The sequence below is a fragment of the Parasteatoda tepidariorum genome, chromosome 1 (genome assembly GCF_982258835.1).
Source record: "Parasteatoda tepidariorum strain Cologne lab strain chromosome 1, Ptep-v5.0, whole genome shotgun sequence".
NCBI lineage: Eukaryota > Metazoa > Arthropoda > Arachnida > Araneae > Theridiidae > Parasteatoda > Parasteatoda tepidariorum.
Genome location: NC_141755.1, coordinates 29112669 through 29132376, shown reverse-complemented (window position 1 = coordinate 29132376; position 19708 = coordinate 29112669). Strand labels below are relative to the sequence as shown.

Sequence of the window (19708 nt, the reverse complement as noted above, 5' to 3'; positions counted from 1 at the left end):
GTTTACTTAATGAGCTGTTTGTGTTTCTGTCAAAAAGATAGATTTAACTTTGGTTGAAAAGGATATAATTTGTATTATAATGCAACATACGCAAATTAGTTTCAGAAGGGTGGAAAGCTTTAAGTCCGTGTCGAATGAAAGAAATTAAAACAATTAGAAAAATACTTGTATGTATTATATTTGGAGAAAAAAAATTAGGTATGAAAAAATTATTAAATAATTTATTAGTTTATCACTTTTATTTGAAATGAAATTTAATAATGGGTATTTCCATGCGTAATTCACCTTGGGAAAAAGAAAAGTTTTAATCTTAAAGTGAAACCTGGAAATTTCACAAATGAGTCATTTTGCGAGTGACTCAATCTATTAAAAAGTGTAATTTTAATCTTAAAATTAAATGGAAATTTAACATGACAATTATTCCATACATGACTAACATTATAGAAAAACAAAATTTTCCTCTTAAAATAACATTTTTTTAACAGCAGGCACTGAACTTTCGTTCATTTGCCTTGGAAGATGCCGAAAGTGGCACGGTTGGCACATGTGAGCCTTAGTCACCTTAGTACCACATTACCCACGCCACACTGCCATAGATACCTGTTCAGAGGGTGAACCACATTTACACATCAAACACCACAGAGGACATAGAGAGAAATATCTACACACCGAGCGAGATTCGAACCCGCACCACTGGCTCATGGCTTCACAGTCAGGTGCGCTAACCGTTCGGCCACCTGGTCGGTCTTAAAAAGACATGAAGACATGCGTAAAGTAAAATGTAACACTCTGCAAACTTATTTAGTTTTCAGAGTATATCACATTGTTGCTGCATTAGTTGTTATTTTTAAAACATTTGTTGGTTCTCTCAATTAGCAACAACATCTGCGAAAGAACTTGGTTATTAACTCTGAAACTTAGTGAAAATAAAATTTCTTTTCCCAAACAGAAAACAGAAAACGGTAAATTTTTTTTCCTTTAAAATTTGATTTTTTCTAATCGTCGATTATTTTAAGTGACATCAAATTTAATTTGCACTCATAGTAAAGCTAAACTTAGTTTTTATACATACTGCGCATTCTATGTGGGCCTAGTAAAAGATTTTGTGATTCAAATTAACTTAAATAATCTGTAAAAAGATAAAATATATCTACTTTGAATTTTATCAAAAGATCAATCATTAAGTCAAATCACCATAATTGTTTTAATTTGCTACAAATCAAACTTTAGCAATAAAATAAATGTTGCTTTAACATTTTTTTTCTTCGAATTTTCGACCCAAAAAAAGCATTTTTGTTATTGTTGAAAAGTAATATATGTTCTATCCTAAATTCGGAAATCTCGCAGTGGACTGATCGTTGAGACACGGTTCCCAGCAGATCACCGAAGTCAAGCATCACTGGCTGCGGTCAGTGTGCGGGTGGGTGACCACTTGGATCAGTCCGGGTAGGGACCGAGGGTGTGCGGTATTGCTCCTCGTTAAACTGTTCTACCGTAAAGTGCTCGACTTCGCGTGCAGGTCGTCGGGCTACCGAAGCGGGGATGCCATCCTCTCTGCGGAGGATCAAAATTGTGATGGCATGTCTTCGGATCATCCTCAGGGATGTTTCCCAGACCGTCGCCAATAGCCCATTGTGCAGCTCTAGTGCGACGTAAATGAACAAATCAATCAATCAATCAAAATCGGAAATACAATATATTTTTATCAGCAAGCATTTTTTGCTTGACCTATTGTTGGTGTCTCGTCCACTGATCTCCAGTTTTCCTTGCAATGTACCCGAGTTTTATTTTAAAAAAATACACTCTGGTAACATGTTTATTAACTTTATGGCATTTAGGTTGTTTGACATAAATATCTGCATAAAATAATTCTTAAAATTTCGTAAAAAATATTTTGGAAAATAATTTTCGAACCTTACCGTTAAAATAGCTATACACAATTAATCTTGGACATCTGAGCGTAAAAATCACATTTATCACAAAACTGAAATAATTTATTACAGATTATATGCAACGGTATCACTAATGAAAGCGAAATTGCAGAGAGTATAAAAGGATTTTGAATTCAATTCAAGGCGTGAAATCTCATTGCCAAAATTGTGAAGAAAGTGGGACTAGTTGTGCCATCTCTTAGCAATATTAAGAAATACAAAGATAATCACGGGATTTAAAGACACGTGCAAGTAACGACTAATTCAATTTCAATTATGCAATTTTTCTCTTCGTCCCATTGAATGTGACGCCGACCATACGGGCACTAAAACGCCGCACGCATGAGATGCAATGCCGACAGAGAAGGGTTTAAATTACTTTTGTAAAAACATCAATTTTTTTTAAAAAATTTAAACTGTTTAAAAATATATTTATTTTCTTTGTTACTTTACAGTACTTTGTTTTGAAAACATTTTCGAATGAAAATTATTACCTTTTAGTGCTGAGATTTACCACGATCAAACAATGTTACGTAATTGCATGTATAAATTTCTAATTTTTATTGTTTTTTAGTATATCAATAGAGTCTATAAATCAGACAATATTCTCATGGTGTTTTAGTAATATCAGCTCTCATTATGAATGAAATTTACCAATATTAAACAATGCTAAGTAACTGCATATACAAGTTTTTAATTTTTATTGTGTTTTAATCATTGGAATCTGTAACTCAGATAATATACACTTCATGCTCTGTAATAAAACTAAACTCAGTGGCGCGACAGCCCATGGAGGGCCAAGGCCTACTGTGCCCATCTCAGTTTTCTTAACCTTGGGTTCTGGGATGCAGGAGCAGATGTTCCGGTTAGGTGGTCAGCCTAACGCGGAACCCCCAGTGTTTAGTTCCCAAGCAAGCTTGGTACTCATTTATCGACCCACTGAAGGGATGAAAGGCTGAGTCATCCTTGCCCGACCCGAGGATCGTGTTCTGTAATATCACCTCTTATTATATTTTCAGAATCCTTTTTAAAAACATGGTTTAAAAAGTGCCCAGGGGAAGGATAACAAATAAACGTATAACAAAAAAAAAATAATAAAAAAAAGAACGCTATCACGCTTAAATTTATTTAATATTGACAACAAGTAATAACTTAATTCAATTAATAATTCAATTAATAACTTAATTAACAAGTAACTACAATTCAAAATCTGGTTGACCATTGGTGGAAACAGAGAGGCGTTGAAAAACAATAACAGTAAAAGATATCTGTTGAAAAACAATAACGACAATTCGCATTAGAAGGTTGTATTTTTGTCACTGCGTGACAAAGGTACACTTTATTTAAGTCTGCTGCGGGATTAAAAAAATAACTGAAGAATTTTTCTTTTGTAAGAAAGAAGGTAACTTGGCCGGTGGTCACCCACATATGTTTGCTTTCGCTTTATAAAAATAAAGGATTAAGGCGATAAATATTGTAGGAAGTATATGTTCGTAGGATATTAGCTTTTATCCTTTCTGAATTGATCACCAAAATAATTCAGATAATAATAAAAATATCATAAATTTTCGTACAATATTGTTTACTGAAAAGTTTAAAAAAAATGAGCTTCCCTTAAATATCAGAGAGCTAGTAAATATTTACTCATTATAAACATTTAATTCCATTTACAGTTACTAATTATTAGCATTTTGATGGTGACTTGAAAATTAGTCGTTATGACGAATTTCTCGAAAAATGTCGCTCTCGTTATATTAAGAATTAGAATGAGTTGTGCTGCCATCTATCTGTGGAGTTATGAGTAAAGACATACTTTCATCCTTCCGGTGCTCTCTTGTCCGATGAAAAGTGCACTTTTCCGACTTAATTCGTAAAAGGTCAATGGTTGGTGCCGTTAGAACAAACAAAAACAGAATTGAAAACATCAAGTTTCAACTAACAATCAAATAGATTTTGATTTTTTTTTCTCCCACCTTCCTCAATAGCGTTCCCATTTTTTCTCGCTTAAATATTAATCTACGACCCTTCATGTGTAAAATTTTTTTTTAATTTCATTCTTTGTTTCTATATTATATAGATTAAAGGCAATGATTATTGAATACCGTGTTCACAGAATATAATTACAAAAAATTTATCAGTGGAATAATAATTAAAAAAATTCTTCTTCGATTAGTTTTCATAAATATATACATACCACATAAATTTTAACCATCGTATTAATTTGTTTCACTTTTCATAACATTCAAAAAAATATCTATGAAACATTCTTGAAATAATGAAAAATAATAAAACACATTAAATTATTGTTAATACAAACAAGCTTTATTAGTCTTTAATAAATAAATAAATAAAACAAGGAAATTAAAAAGATATTTTAAAACTTCCAGGTTTACATACATCACATTAAGTGCGTTCATAAAAAAAAAATTTCTTCTCTTCATATCTTTTGTGAAAGATTGTTGAAAGTTCTGCGCTTTTCGATTTACAGTTCACTACCTTCAGAGAAATAGGAAAATATCCTGAGCCTTTTCAACTATTAGTACTACTTCATTCTCTGCTTGTTATTGTGATCGTGGAAATTGAATTTCATCTTTCTTATTACATGTGCCTGTAATAAAATAAAAATACATGTGTTTAGCAAGGAATGGTGGTTGTAATTCTAAATTTTTTTTTTTTTTTTACATTTTTCTCTCTAGAGATCCTCATATAAAATAAAAGTAGTGCATATGAATTTTTCTTCTAGGTCCATTTCTCATGCTGAATGATATAAATTATTAATATTTCAACACAGTACGTTAATAAGTTACAAAAGAAACAACAACAAAAAAATAAAATTCAGTTTTGGAACTTACTACACTAGTGAGTATAGCTGTAACATAGCTCAGAGTAATAGAATTTTCGCAACTATAAATTACAGTGTTTGGAGACAGCAGTTTAAAGTCTCTTTCTTGTAACATTAACTCGGTAAATGTTTAATAAAAACAAAGGAAAGGGTTAGAAAATGAAAGAGAAAAAAATAAAATACAGTATTCATTTCTTATATTACCTGTGTCACATAATCAGCATGATTAAAACATAAGCATGGAATAGTTTGTTTCGCTAAACTGACCGTTTTTAACCTTCATTTCTGGACTGCTTATAGCTCAGTTTGCTTCAGCGTTTGATTGCCAACGGGAGAAAAGAAATTTTATCAGTTATGTGACAATATATGCGTTAGTGTTTTTATAATGTCGATAGAAATATTCTATAAATTAAACCAATATAACTTCTGAACTATTCATTTTATAGACTTAAGTTCAGTCTAATTAAAACATTTGATTGAAAACAATTCATGGAAAAACATAACTTCTTTGCCTTCATAGTATTGTCTGATATGTAAGTAGAAACCAAAGATAGTACTTTTTATGCATAAAAGCTTTATAACAGTTCATCTGATGGTCCCAAGCTTAGATTCATTCAAATCAGCATAAAAAATTAAATTTAGATAAGCTGAAATATTACGCTACACAGGGTCTAAAAAAATCCCATATTCTACTTACATTCCTCCAGCCTTTCTTCAAGAATAGCTATTTGTTCGCTGAGAGAATTTATTCTGTCTTCCCGTTGATGGATCGAATCATCCGTCTTCTTGGTGGAAAAATTTCTTCGCCATTCTTCCAGGTCCTCTATTCTCTGAAATGGCAGAAGATACATAAATTTTATGTCCTTTTGAATAAAATTTAGGGAAAATCTCGATTTAGGGGTGTCTCGATTTAGGGAATAAGCGAAAACTTAGTAATTGTAATTGGTTTATTAAATAGGTAGCGCGATTCCCACAAAGAGCAAAGGGAAAAAATTTCTTACTTTTAACTAATGCATACTTGAGCCAAAAATAGATTAAAGAACAGGCAGCACGACTGGATGGGAATTTAAAAGTGTGAAAAAGCGTTTCATTTTGAATAATAAATTAAGAAAAGGATTTACAGAAAAGGAATAACATAAAAAGATTAATTGAAGCTTTTTATGTTACATCCCCCCTCCCCGAAAAATGTTTAATGACCATCTCAAGTTTTTTTTAAAAAGATCATCTATTTGCAAAACTTTCCCTGTGATAGAAGCGCAATCAAAATGAAAAGAATAACAATCGTAATCTCACATTACAATCAATATATAAAAATAGCATGAATTACAAATAGTTTCTCTGACTCTTTGTCAGTTCAGTTTCAAGTTCTTCGTTTGAAGATCTCACTAAAGTTATTCACCACGAAGTAATCTTCTTCATAAAAGCACAATTCCAATAAACTCTTATATCAAGATGAGAAAATTACATAAACATTTTCAAAATGCATATACTCGAAAACATGAAAGATGAAAATATGAAAATACAAGTGATATGAGATATGAAAAGACAAGTTGACACTTTTTGTTAAAGAAAAAGTTTCAATCTGAAGTTTTGACTACAGTATTGTTTATTTTGTTAGAAAATAAAATTTTTTAAAAAAATGACACAGTGGTGGGTATTCTGAAGTTTAAGACTTCAGTATTTTATTCTTATGAAAAAATGACACTGGTAAGTTTGATGTTAATCTTACCTTTTGAGGTTCAATTCTTATTATCCCTATATCATATTTATCTTTAGCAAAAATATCTGAAAAATCAGAAATTGGGATTTTTTTTCATTATCTTGAATTTGCATAATTCCGTCAATATGATTTTGACAATCTTGCGCACCATTATCACATTTAGTCTCAAGAATATTTGAAAAGTCAAGCTTATTTTCAGTTTTGCTATTTAAATCTTTATTTTTAAGTCTATTTTTTGTTTTATTTTTCTTTAAATTCACTTTGTTTACATTTTTATTTTTGTTTACTCTTTTTATGTCCAGAATTTTATTTTCTTTAACATTTTAATTATTTTGTTTTTCTTTTATTTTTATTTTCTTTCTCTTATTTTTCTTTTCTTTCTTTTCTTTTTCTTTTCTTTCTACTTTCTTTATAGGTATTTTTATTGCAAACATTAACCAGGATTTCAGGAAAAAATGTGTAAGGTCAAATTGCTTTTATAATCATAAAAAGAAATCAATCTTCTCAGATTTTGCATTGCAACTTGTTTAACACAGTTACTAATTGAAATCTAAAGCAAGCTTTCGAATTTAATATGGTATTAAGGTAAATCAGTTTTCAAAATTTGGCTGACCTAGCTATTTTCCTTATTTTTATTCTGAAGTGCAAGTTTGGTTAACTTACAAATTACATTTTGTTTGTTTTCATTTATATCTTTTTTTTTTAACTTTCGGACATATAATTTTTCGAAAATATTTGTTGGGATTATATTTGAAGTACTACTTGTGTCATTATTTAACAAGATAGCTTTATTAGTAACAATCGGGTATGTGTTACTTTTATTGTTTTCATTTTTATTTCGAATGCATTTTGAGTGTATCCGGATACTATTCATTGTCAATTTGTGTTTGGTCACTTTCTTGTTTAGGCTGAGTTTGATTCCCAGCCATAAAAGAATTAGGTTTTTTTTTATACAATCTTGGCCCCAATGATAAGCATTAGTTATCCAAGCTTATCACAGTATTAACATGGCTTAGGAAGCAACTCCTGGGATGCCAGGGTGAAATTTCAAATACCACCTGGGTCAAATATTCAAAATATTAATTAGCATATGCAAAGTTAGCCCTTTGCATTTTAGTACTTGATTATACAATCATTGGATAAAAGGCTGGGCAGATGTTTTGTGTTTTATTTTGCACTCTGAAAATATCTAAAGTAAAAATTAAAGTAAATAAAAGTCTTATAAAATAAAATACGTACTTTCTGCATGGCTTCCATTTTTTCCAAAAGGGCTTCAGTGTAATCCATGGTAACTTTGGAATTGTTTGGTGTTACAATAATTTCTGAAAATAATGTTCTGAATGAATACAAATTAATGGAACGTTACATACAAAAATTAATTGAACTGAAACTTAAAATTTTAAATTTTCGAAACTAATGTTTAATTTTTCATAAAGTGTCATGAATCAATAACATTAGTCCCGTCTAAAGTACGTTGTATGCAAAAAATACAAATGCAGATATCAATAATAAAATATATTACATAATCCCATAACAATAAATACTCATTTTAAGAGAAGTTGTTGCTTACTTTTGCAAGATTTTCCATCCGATTGTAATGAAAATCCATCTTTGCATATGCATTTATATGATCCTGGTTTGTTGATGCAATCCTGTTCACAAAGATTCAAATCTTCTGTTGAACATTCGTCAATGTCTGAAAATAAAAAAAAAAGAGATTTAATCTCGAATTTTTTTTTTTAATTTTTGAATAGTTTTGATTGAATGGTTTTAATAAAAAATATTTTGATCACATGAATGGTTGTGTATTTTTAACCGTAATATGTTATTCACTCCAATTTTTAATGTTGAATTATACACAAATAAAGTAATAGTAGAAACAGAGCCCGATTTATCAGAAGGCCTGAGAGGCCCACGCCTAAGGACCCCACACTTCTGGGATCACCCTAAATGTCACAAATATTATTTTTCGTTTTTCTTTTGTGTGTTTTTATTTTTTATTTATTCTTTTATGAATTATTTATTAGAATTATGATTTAAAAATTCAAATAAATATAAGCTCAAATTTACTAATACATCGCAATTTACTTGTGCAGTGAGTAATTTAAAAGCAGTTTAACTAAACAACATGTAAGTTTAGTTTCATGTAACTACCAGGGAGCCCTTGACAGTTCTGCGTCTAGGTCCCCCACATTTCTAGATCAGGTCCGATTTATCAGAAGGCTTCTATAAAATCGCTTCTAAAATTAGCCCCCCTAAAAATGGAAATAATACAAAAAGAAAGGAAAAAAATACTTCTACGCAAAATGATAACACAAACTTGTAGGGATGAATTATGAAACAGAAACATACTTAATATTGCATCATTAAATTCTGAGTTAACAAGCTTTTGAATGCGCAAACCGGGTCCCCAACCACGAAATGTTTAGATTAAGGGCCTCAGTGGAGAAGCCATATTATAGTAGTAGGGGGGAGTGGGGTCAATTGTAACATTTTTTACTTAACTAGTTTTAACTAACAAAAAATCCAATATATTATTAGTATTAATTGACAGACGAGTAAAGTAGACTATCCTCTACTAGAAAAAAAATAAATATCTGATTTTAAATATTATTATATTAGTTATTAACAATTTTTGACAGTCTTGCAGTTGTTACAATTGTCCCCACTTACGGGGTCAATTATAACAGTTCATAAATTCAACTAAAACATAGTTAATTATACATATTATCATAGTTGTGATATATTTTTTTATTGATCAAAATAGTAGTGATATTTTAGGAGCAAAAATAATAATGAGCAGAAACCTAAAAGGTTAAACTTTTAACTTTAAGGGGTTAAATATTTTAATTTATGCTGTGAAAGGTGACAAATAAAATAATGCACATGCAACATAATACAAATGATATAGGAAACTATTGGTGGTTCTTAAAGAGTTAAGTAATGGTTTGTAAACATAAGATTATTTATTTTCAGCTGTTACAATCGTCCCTTTACTTATTGTTACAATTGTCCCCAAGACGCCATTTCAGCTTCATTTATTAAAAACAATGCTAGTTAATTAGCAAAACTAATCTTTTTTTTATTGAAATGTTAATTAAAGTGTCCACTTACATATTCGGTTAGTAATTTTTATTTGTTTAAACAAAATTACTTTGTTACAATATAATATTCTAATACCAAAAAAAGTACTTGCGTGGCGTGAAAATATCTTTTGTGATGTAACTCTTTCAAAAGTACATAAAAATGGTTGCCATCAGGGGTGTACATGTAGATTTATTAAATACACCTTGTGCGCCACCTAGGAACCAAATCTAGAACCCGACACTCGAAAGTTTTGCTCTGTTACAATCGTACCCTGTTACAATTGACCCCACTCTCCCCTACTCTACTGCAGAAGAATTATGAGCCGCTAGCACTGATTTTCGTGCTATACCAATTTATAGGAAAGGTACTCACGTCACGTATGAGATCTAACCAATTCTGAAAATACAAATAATACCTACAATCAACCAATTTTTAAAAATTCACATTATTAGGACAATCGTAAGATGTCCTAATAATGTGAAAATTCAGGATTCATGGAGCATATAATCGAAAAACTATTACAGTATTCTTAAAAAGGGGGATATGCTACTATTTGTGTAAATATAGATTAAACAAGAAGATGCGTTATACAATTATGCGTTTTACATGCGTTATTCTTGACAAACTGAATGAAAATATGAGAAATCGACAACTTTTTTTTAAAAAAGTTTAACAGCATGCATACTCGAATTTATTAAGCGTATTTTAATGATTTGAATCACATAACAGCAGTATCTATACCGGATATTTGAAAAATGAGCTTTGATAGGAAAATCAATGTTCGAAAAAATTAAGACAAAAATGAGAAACGCACGGTTTTCTATGTATTATTTAAAGGAAACAAGATTTATTGTCAACAAGCTTCGAAAGTAGTAAAGAAATGCATCAACAGATGGCGTTGCCGAGAAGAAAAACTACGAATGCTTCAAAATAATTATCGCTGGCAAAGAAAATGTGTTGATGTCAGAGAACAACATTGCCAGACATTGTTTCAGTTAGAATGGTCTGATAGGTAGCAGAAATCATGGATTAGAAGTTTTTAAGCTGTGTCATCTGTTGTCAAACTACTAATTCTAAAACTTTTTGAGAAAAAATTTTCTTGTTTCCTGAGCAGAACGCAGCAAATCATATGTTTCTGTATCGTTCAATTTCTTTTAATTGCTTTCTAAAACTATCTGTCATTTTCGGAGCAGCAGATACTACATGTTTAAATACAGAAAGAATTAAATGATTTATGCCTTTCGCATACCTTTGGATAATAATTCATAACTGAAACATTGAAAAATTTACTGTTCCATTACTGTTCTGAAAACACTGAAAAATTCCATTAAGAGAAAACGCAACTTTGTCAATGAGAACTACATATGGGTTTTATAAATTTATAATCTTATAACTCGGCAAGGAAAACTCCGATTTAAACACAATTTGTTGCATATTACTTAATTAAATGCAAATTTTTTAAATATTACAAAAACCAAATAATGGATTTTTGAAGAATTTTTAAGACAAATATACTACAAAAACAAATATACTACTGAGTAATGTAAATGTAGAGTTTATCTTTCAGTATTTTTAAAAGGGATACAGTTATAGGTGACTCAAAAATAACTGATGCGCTGTCATCTAATTATACTGTTCGTTTTTTCTTCTTTTCTTTTTCTCTAGATGAAACTATGTAATTCCATGAACTATGTAATTCTATGCTGCTTGATTCATTTATCAATATCAAAATAGTCAACCGTGCATAGTTTTTGTAGGAGAAAATTCGTCAAGCTTCTAGCAGATTTTCATTTCCCAATACATGCCTCAAAACTTGGATAAGGCAAACGGCGTTTTGTCCTCAGAAATTGTTGTTGTTGTAGCAGTTCATTTACGTCGCACTAGAGCTGCACAATGGTCTATTGGCGACGGTCTGGGATGCATCCATGAGGATGATCCGAAGATATGCAATCATAATTTTGATCTTCTGCAGAGGGGATGGCACCCCTGATTCGGTAGCCCAACGACCTGCACACGAAGTCGAGCCCTTTACGATGGAACAGTTTAACGAGGACCAATACCGCACACCCTCGGTCCCTACGCAGACTGATCCAAGTGGTCACCCACCCGCACACTGACCGCAGCCAGTGATGCTTGACTTCAGTGATTTGCTGGGAACCGGGTCTTAACTATCAGTCCACTGCGGGACTGTCCTCAGAAATATAGCTAAAGATCGATAAGTTGGCTACTCACTATCAATGAGAGCGGTTTCCCTCGGTCAATCAAAGGTTACTCATGATTGTTGGGACAAGTTCAGTTTAAATCTAAAGCCAGAGCTGTCTATGTTTTTTCGGAAAATGGCGCGAAACGTCAATACGATGAAAAGCCGTAGTTTTGTGAAAATAAAAAGAGTTTGTGGTCTAATTTTTTAACATTTGAAAACTTACTCCAATACTGCATTATCTTGGTTCATAAAAGTTTGCAAAAACTGAGAATAATATTTTGATAACTTCCCTCTAGGTGGAAAAATGTCGCCAAATTGGCGATTTTTAAAATAAGTTTAATAACTTTTAAAATATTTCAGTCATTTGTCCGTTCAAAAAGCCCAGATAATATTTTACGGCAAAATGATATATAAATAGGTTAAAAACATCGCTTTACTTCAAGTGTAAGGAACTTAAACTGTAGCTTTTTTATTTTCCTTGGCAAAAGAGCTTCGAAAAACTTTGTTAAAGAAAATTGGTAGACTACAAAGACGCGTGGTTTGTGGAATGTTCTACTTAGGAACCAAAGAATTCTTTAAGTTCTTTAACGTTCTTCAACAGATGATGCTGTTAACTCAAACTACTTTGAAACAATGTTTTCAAAATACATTCCTGTGAGGGAAGACTTTGCTTCCCCGTCATTAGCCGTATAGTTGATAGTGGTATATATAAATGTTCATTTAGGCCAATATTGAATGAATAAAAATAATAACGTTTCCAGGAAATAATGTACAAATCGTTGAATGTAAATTTAGATTTTATTAAGCATAATTTAGGATTTCGAGTGGCCACATTTTCATCCTAAATAAGAAATCCCTTAAAGGGATGAAATAATAATACTCTCTATTGAGAGATCATAAAGCCAGAACAACATTTCTGACCGTTAGAAAATTTGAGACTGGGAGGCCCCCCAAAAGGGGTCCCAGCCTCACCACTTTAGAAATTAAAAGTGAATATATTTATTCTCAAGAATTCAGATTCTCAGAGAAAGAGTATGGGTAGGAGATCCAAAATTTGGCGATTTATCATAATATATCATAGCCAAAAACAAAGCCAACTAGCATATCCACATGGGTTTAAAAGAACACCTTGGCGATCACGAGTCGCCAACAAATTTATGTGAATTCTTATAACCATGCAACCGAAACATTTTAGCCGTTGGAAAATTAGAATAAAAAGTTATAAATAGATTTTTGTTTTCGATTAGAGGCGACAGTGAATTAATATGTCTGCTTAATAATGAAATAAAAAGAAAGTATCCGTTACATTGATCTGGAAGAGAAGAAATAAATATTTTATGTTCGTTTAAAAAGATTAAGTTTTTGATTTATTTTAAAAGTAATTCTTCCATTAATAAAAATAAGGTTAAGTAATGAAGGATATTTTAAAAAGATAGGAAATAAATATGTAATGCCAAATTCTGGCATCACAATTCCATTTGTAACAACAACAAAATGCAGTCGACAGATAAAATTAACAGACAACCACCAGTTCGAATGATTTGGCTTGCATGCGACAATTGTTTGTAAAATTTCCGGGTCAGCAGCACTATCTATCGACGTAGCAAGCAACTAATTTCAAAATTTGGCGAGATTAAAACTCTTATTTCCTGAGCAGAACGTAACAAACCATACAATACCTAACGTTTTTTTATTTATTTTTTTATTGTTGCTCATGCTTGTGAGAACCGTATTAGCTTTAATGTATTTTAATGAAGTAGATTAAATAAAGGGTTCATATTAGAGAAAATTTGATAGATAATTAAAAAAAAACTCAACTTAATTCGCGATCGCAACGAACTATAGGGGGCGTTGTTGTATGAGACGATTTCTACATGCGATTTCTACATGCACCGTCATTCAGTTACTCTAGAGACGTCGCTAAGGTAGCACGTAGCATTGCAACGTTCCTTCTTTATTGTGGCTAATTAAATTTAAAAAAGAAAAATGCTTGATATTCTTTCTTATGCAAACGAAAACAAAATGGTATCTCTTTTTTTTAGAGAAGGAATATCCAAAACACATCGGAAAAATATTTGTACATTAACAGAAAAAAATATGTATATTCTTATAAGAGTTAAAACCTAATGCCCGAGAAATAGTTTTACTAAATTTAATGATATAACATGAAAGGCCCATTAAACTTTACATTCTATAGTTTTAAGAATCATTTACTTCAAAAATTAAAATGAACAAGAAGTATACATAAGCCTCATAATTTTATGAAATTTAATTTTGTAAAAAAAGTTTTTTGACAAAAATTTTTATCAAAAAATTTCAAGTTTGAATAAAAATCATTATTTAGAAACTAAGAAACGTAAAATAAAGAATGCTGACGAAACAAAAACAAAAAGACAATTCTTTTTTGTCGCCATTTTTAGTGCTACGAATATTCGTCTTTGGGATTTGCCAAAAACAAAACAAGATGCAATTTTATTTTTTCAGGAGGGAAATATTTTACCGAAAAAACGAAAATGTACCAATTCCCACAACATAAAACTTTATCTTGGTAAACGTACGTTTTGGAAATGTTATTTCATTTGGAATCTTATTCATCAGAGTTCATATGGCGATATGATTGTTTTGAATCTATGCTAAACTCTATATCGGCTCATTTTCCACCGAAATCTGATTAACTATTTTGATTTTAAATAAAGTGTTTTATTTTATGAATTGTCGCAAAAATTTTAAGTGTAGATTAGCGGCACTTAAAAACCGCCAAATCTGTAGCGGCGGTGGCGTTAATACGTAAGTACCGAATTTTTATTCCATACTTTTCTGAATCATATTACTTCAAACATTGGAATATACAAGAAGTATACATAAACACATAATGTTATACCATTTAATTTTTCAAAAAAAGTATTTTGAGAACAATTTTTATCAAAAAATTATAAACTAAAAAACGGAAAATAAAGAATTCTTAGGGTGAAAAAACGATTTAAAGAATTCTTTACATTCAAATAAAATCTTTCATATTGTTTCTTTTTTTATTATTCTTATAGTTCTTAATCAGACGTAAAAAACCATTCTGTAGAGAACAATCATCAAATGAAAAAAAAATATTTACAGGCAAATTTTTTATAGTAAAAATCATTGCACTTACCTGATTTATAATTCCCGGAGAATTCCAAAATGATAAGTTCCTTGTTTGAAAACTTTATTCTCAAATAATAGATACATAGTTTATCCCTTCATTACTTTTAGATAACATACTACACAGCAAAATTTTATAATTGATATAAATTTGAATATGTAGCTAAAAACAGAATAGCTGAATTCTAGTTGAACTTATTCTTTCAAAACTAAAAAATACTTACCAAGAAAGCGATTAAAATTAATTAAGAATCAGCACAAATGGCACTATTTCAAGTAACTTGGATAATTTTTTATTGTTGTTTTCCGAATTATATGGATACAGAAATATATACTATTCTATAACGAAGAAGAATATGCTATAACTAATACAATTCTGTATGTTCTGAATTCATATTTATTCACTGGAATGACGAAAGCAATGTTGACTTCACTTTAATTCGTAATGAATTGAAGACAGAAGAAATGCATTTTACCTTAATACACACATCTGCAACAGTATCCGAAATCGGAAGTAATCAGTTGCAAGTTCGTTGATAATAGAAATTAAAAATTATTGAGGAATTTTTCTTCAAATGTTTGGCGTGTTCTGTTCCTGAAAGGTTTACTAATATTCTGGAGATTTTTTTCAAGTTCTTCGGCCTTTTCCTTAGGGAAATTTTGTTTCTTATTTGCTGCTAAAAAATGGCGTCTGATTCTGTCAATGATTTCGATGGAACTAAATGAAAACGTGATAAATTAATGTCTGATATTTACAGGCTCCCGCTAGACGGCGTACTCGAGCGTTGCGATCGCGAATATCCCGTAATAAGTATCCCGTAGATAAATATCTCGTATACATTTTGATTTAGATAAATATTTTATACAAACGTAAAATGGAGAGAAAAAAATGCTGTCGTAATATCTGATAAATCTCAAAATATTTTATAAAACTATTTATTATTTCAATAAATAAATAAATTACCTGATTCGCAATTTTTTCCAGTCCAGCCAGGTACACAAGTACAATGATCCGGTTTAGTACAGATACCGCCATTTTTGCATTCATCTTTACAAACAGCTGAATAAAAAGAAATAGATAATCCATACATACACTTTCAATTCAAACATTGATGCATTAAATATTGATGCATTAAATAAGCATTGCATAAGCGGTGCATTAAATAAGCCGGGTAGCAGAATTGACGGAGTTGCAGCACCATCGTCGTGAATTCTAATTTGTCTGCGAGTTCTATGTAGTCAGACAGAGATTACCATTTTAAAAATTTAACTTATAAATTATATTATTATATTTATAAGTTAAATTTTTAACTTATAAATTATATTATAATATATTATTTAACTTAACTAGCAAAATTTGCCAATATAAGGTCCTTAAAAATTATGCGAAAAAATTTTATATTCTGTAACCCTTCCTTCTCGCTCCCGTGAAAATGACGGGGTGAGGTTTCGCCCTCTATTTCTCGCTCCCATGAAATTTCCGGGCTGGAGTGTTCAGTAGCAACGCGCCAATAAGAATAAAACTAATTCATTTCTTTTGCCCTGAAAACATTTTATTTCTCATTTTACACACCAATTGGCAGTACTAGGATATTTTTAAGGTAATTGTAGGAAACAGATGAAAACAATAAGAGATGTAGAAAGGAAACTCGGTACTACTGTCCAGATTGAGACGTTGGCCTCTGTATCTTATGCATTGAAATTTATCACACAAGAAAAAATTACTTATCTTTATTTATATTATACGTAAGTTTAATAAAATTCTTTTTTAATGCTTAAAACACATATTTTTTAAAATTTTCTTTGCTTGCTTGAAAACCAACATTAAGTCATAGAATGTTCGCTTTTCCTAACAATTTAACTTCTTAAAATTTCAAACTAAAAACAAATTAAAAATGAATATATATATATATATATATTGTTCATACACATATTTTTAAATAATTTTCAGGGATAAAAAAATAGGCACTTTTATGACCGTTTTCTTAAAAATTAATCGAATCATCTTAAATTTAACCAGGGGTTAAATTCAAGATGATTTTGGTAATAGTTTACAATCGGAGGCCCTTCTTATATTTAACAGCAAGCTGAATACCCGTTCTTCGCAAGGGGTGAATAAAAAATAAGTAAGGAATCAATAAATTAGAACTGAGAAACACAACAAAATCATGGTCAAAACTGAAAAGCATATACCGACACAATTAAAGAGCTTAATGGAAGAACCAGGGAAATGAATGAATCAGAGAAAATTAAAAAAAGTGTTTGCATCAATATGGGTATGTTCAATGAACTGTTTCTGCATTCACATTCATCTTAATTCTAACTAATCACATCAGTTTTTAGTATGCTGCATGATTTTTATTTCAAATTAGGCAGTAGAAAATAAAATAAAGCAAACAATTATTAGTTCCGACTTCTAAAAAGTTGCTAATAAAAAGCTTCGAAAGTTCGAAGCTTTTAATTTTTTTTATGCCTTTAATTTTGGATAGTAATAAAGGTGAAAGAGAATTTGCGCCAAAAAGTTTCGCCCGTGGTATGGCATCCTCTTAATTAATACAGGGTTTTCTGTAATCACCTCCCTTTCTATATGTGAGGTGTTCAGTAATGATAGTCTTTAATAAAAATATTTAGAATCCTTGTCAAAAATGTAGTAAAAATTAATAAACACACATTATTTTTTGGGATTTAATTATAAAGCTAGAAAGAAATTTAAACGGTGTCAAAATCTACCGGATTACAGGGGTAGAAAAGCATAAAAACCAGTTTAATTGCTCAATTAAACTTAGCGAAGCTTCTAATACTTATCTCATTTTTTCTAGGAAAATGAAACAAGGTTTATTCCCGACTACCTAATCGACAAATACCAGGATTTACTTACGAGGGCGTCGCTTTCAGGTATCCAATGTGATAACTGAGAGTGACGTAGTATCGGTATCTCGATTCTGATTGGTTGTTGAAACCTGGCATTTGTTTACCTTACATTCTATTTTGCGTAAGCTAAGCCCGTTAAGTGTCAATTCTCTTGAGTGACACATTCTACATTCTTTCAGAAAGATTTCAATTCTTTCACTATATATTTCTTACTTAAGACAAAGACAGACATGAAGTCATGTGGAACATAAATAAACGAATTATAAATCGAAGTTGCCAGGCACACAGAACAAAAATATATGTAAATTAAACGTCAATTATGTAAACATGTGTACATGTAAGTTAAACGTGAATACTTATTTATAGCAGAGAGATGTATTGTTAGGAATCTTACCTTTCTTGCAATCTACGGAAGACGAAATAGCTTGAGACCATCCGGGACAGCATGAATAAGAAGTTTCAGTTTTGGCTACCACTCTTTCTACTGTTCGATAAGCTAATTCATATGCTACTCTGGAAAATAAAATTGCTCTTTAACTTATTAATAGATAAAGGTATGCAAAAGAACAGGGTATACTTTTTTGCTGCATAGGCTTAAGTGAATTACAACAGGAATAAAGCACAGATTTTTGTCCATTTCCTGTACTTGATTTGGGCTTTATTCACGTTGTATTTCACTTAAGATAAGAGATGACTTTCTTACTTAAGATCTCTCACTTCACTTAAGATAAGAGATGATGAAAATGACTTTCTTTTAAAAAAAATTACAAATAATGATTTTTTTTAAATCATTTCACATCACCAGGTCTTAAAGTTTAGATATTTTCATATAGTTTTTTTTTTTTTTCAATTATGGAATTTCTAGTTCATGGCACGATCTAAATTTATATAAATTCAATCTAATTGACGAGGCAATAAAATATCAATTTACGACGGAAAAATTGCTAGTCGGTTAGAAAAGGTTTTCCTAAAGTTATAAATTAATAATTTTCGGTAATAAAAAAATAATTTCGTTAATAAAATAACGTTTTTTTCTCTCTTTTTAAAAAAGTACACAAAAAAAATATTGTCAAATAACTATAAGTTCTGTGAATTAATTAGAGTTTCAAAATCATGATAGTTCTACTTGGCACTTTCATTAAGTTATTTATGCTATTATATGCCAAGATATGGAACATTTTTGCAAACAAGTTATAAAGATAATTATGAATTAATATTTAAAGAACTGTTCTAGTTGATTAAAAGTTGAGAAACTTAAACAAAATTCCGTATCTTTCAACTAGGGGGAAAACGAAATTAGACGTATTTAAACAATACTACAAAACCAAAAAAACTTCTTAAACGAATACTATTTATTCACTTAGTAATTTCAATTAAATACGACAATTTATTATCGCTTAAATAACAATTACATTTATTATAAAACAACAGAATTAAAAAAATTAATCTGCAAGCGAAATGCTTCGAACACAGTGTAAGAATGAATGGTAGCCAAGTGTGTCGAGAACGAATGTGGTAACTAAACACGCTAAGAGTTGAAACCGATTGAAGTTACTTGTAATGCTCTAACCTACATTTAAATGCATGAAATCTAATGCTTTAAAAACAACTAATAAAACATCACTTTTTGCTTACATACCATATAGTTTTGCTTTCCGAGCAAGTAATGAATGCAAATAAAATAATGCAATAATAGTAGCTTACCTGTAACCAGTACAGTAAATTGAATTATCTTTATCACATCGTCGAAGGTAAGACTGGTAAGCGGGCTTGCAATAGGACTGCATTTCTTTCAATGGCAGCATTCTGATTCTATTATGAGCACAAACATGGCGACTGAAATAAAAATAATCAATGTTTTTATCGTTTAACACTAATATATCTACAGAGCGCAAAATAAAAAAGCAAACACTCTTAAT

General features: G+C 30.5%; 1 protein-coding gene across 2 annotated transcripts in view; it reads right to left on the bottom strand.

The window, feature by feature from the left end:
* Positions 1-4231: 4231 nt before the first annotated feature.
* Positions 4232-19708, bottom strand: part of LOC107437861 (epidermal growth factor-like protein 8) — a 41224-nt gene continuing 25747 nt past the window's right edge. For both annotated transcript variants that reach the window (XM_016049988.4, XM_016049989.5), the window contains 7 exons: positions 19494-19625; positions 18184-18302; positions 15883-15978; positions 8064-8189; positions 7733-7815; positions 5471-5603; positions 4232-4539 (listed from right to left, as the gene is read on the bottom strand). In XM_016049988.4, coding sequence (XP_015905474.3) covers positions 4493-4539; positions 5471-5603; positions 7733-7815; positions 8064-8189; positions 15883-15978; positions 18184-18302; positions 19494-19625 — 736 coding nt within the window. In that variant the 3' untranslated portion in view covers positions 4232-4492. The remainder of the gene's footprint in view (positions 4540-5470; positions 5604-7732; positions 7816-8063; positions 8190-15882; positions 15979-18183; positions 18303-19493; positions 19626-19708) is intronic.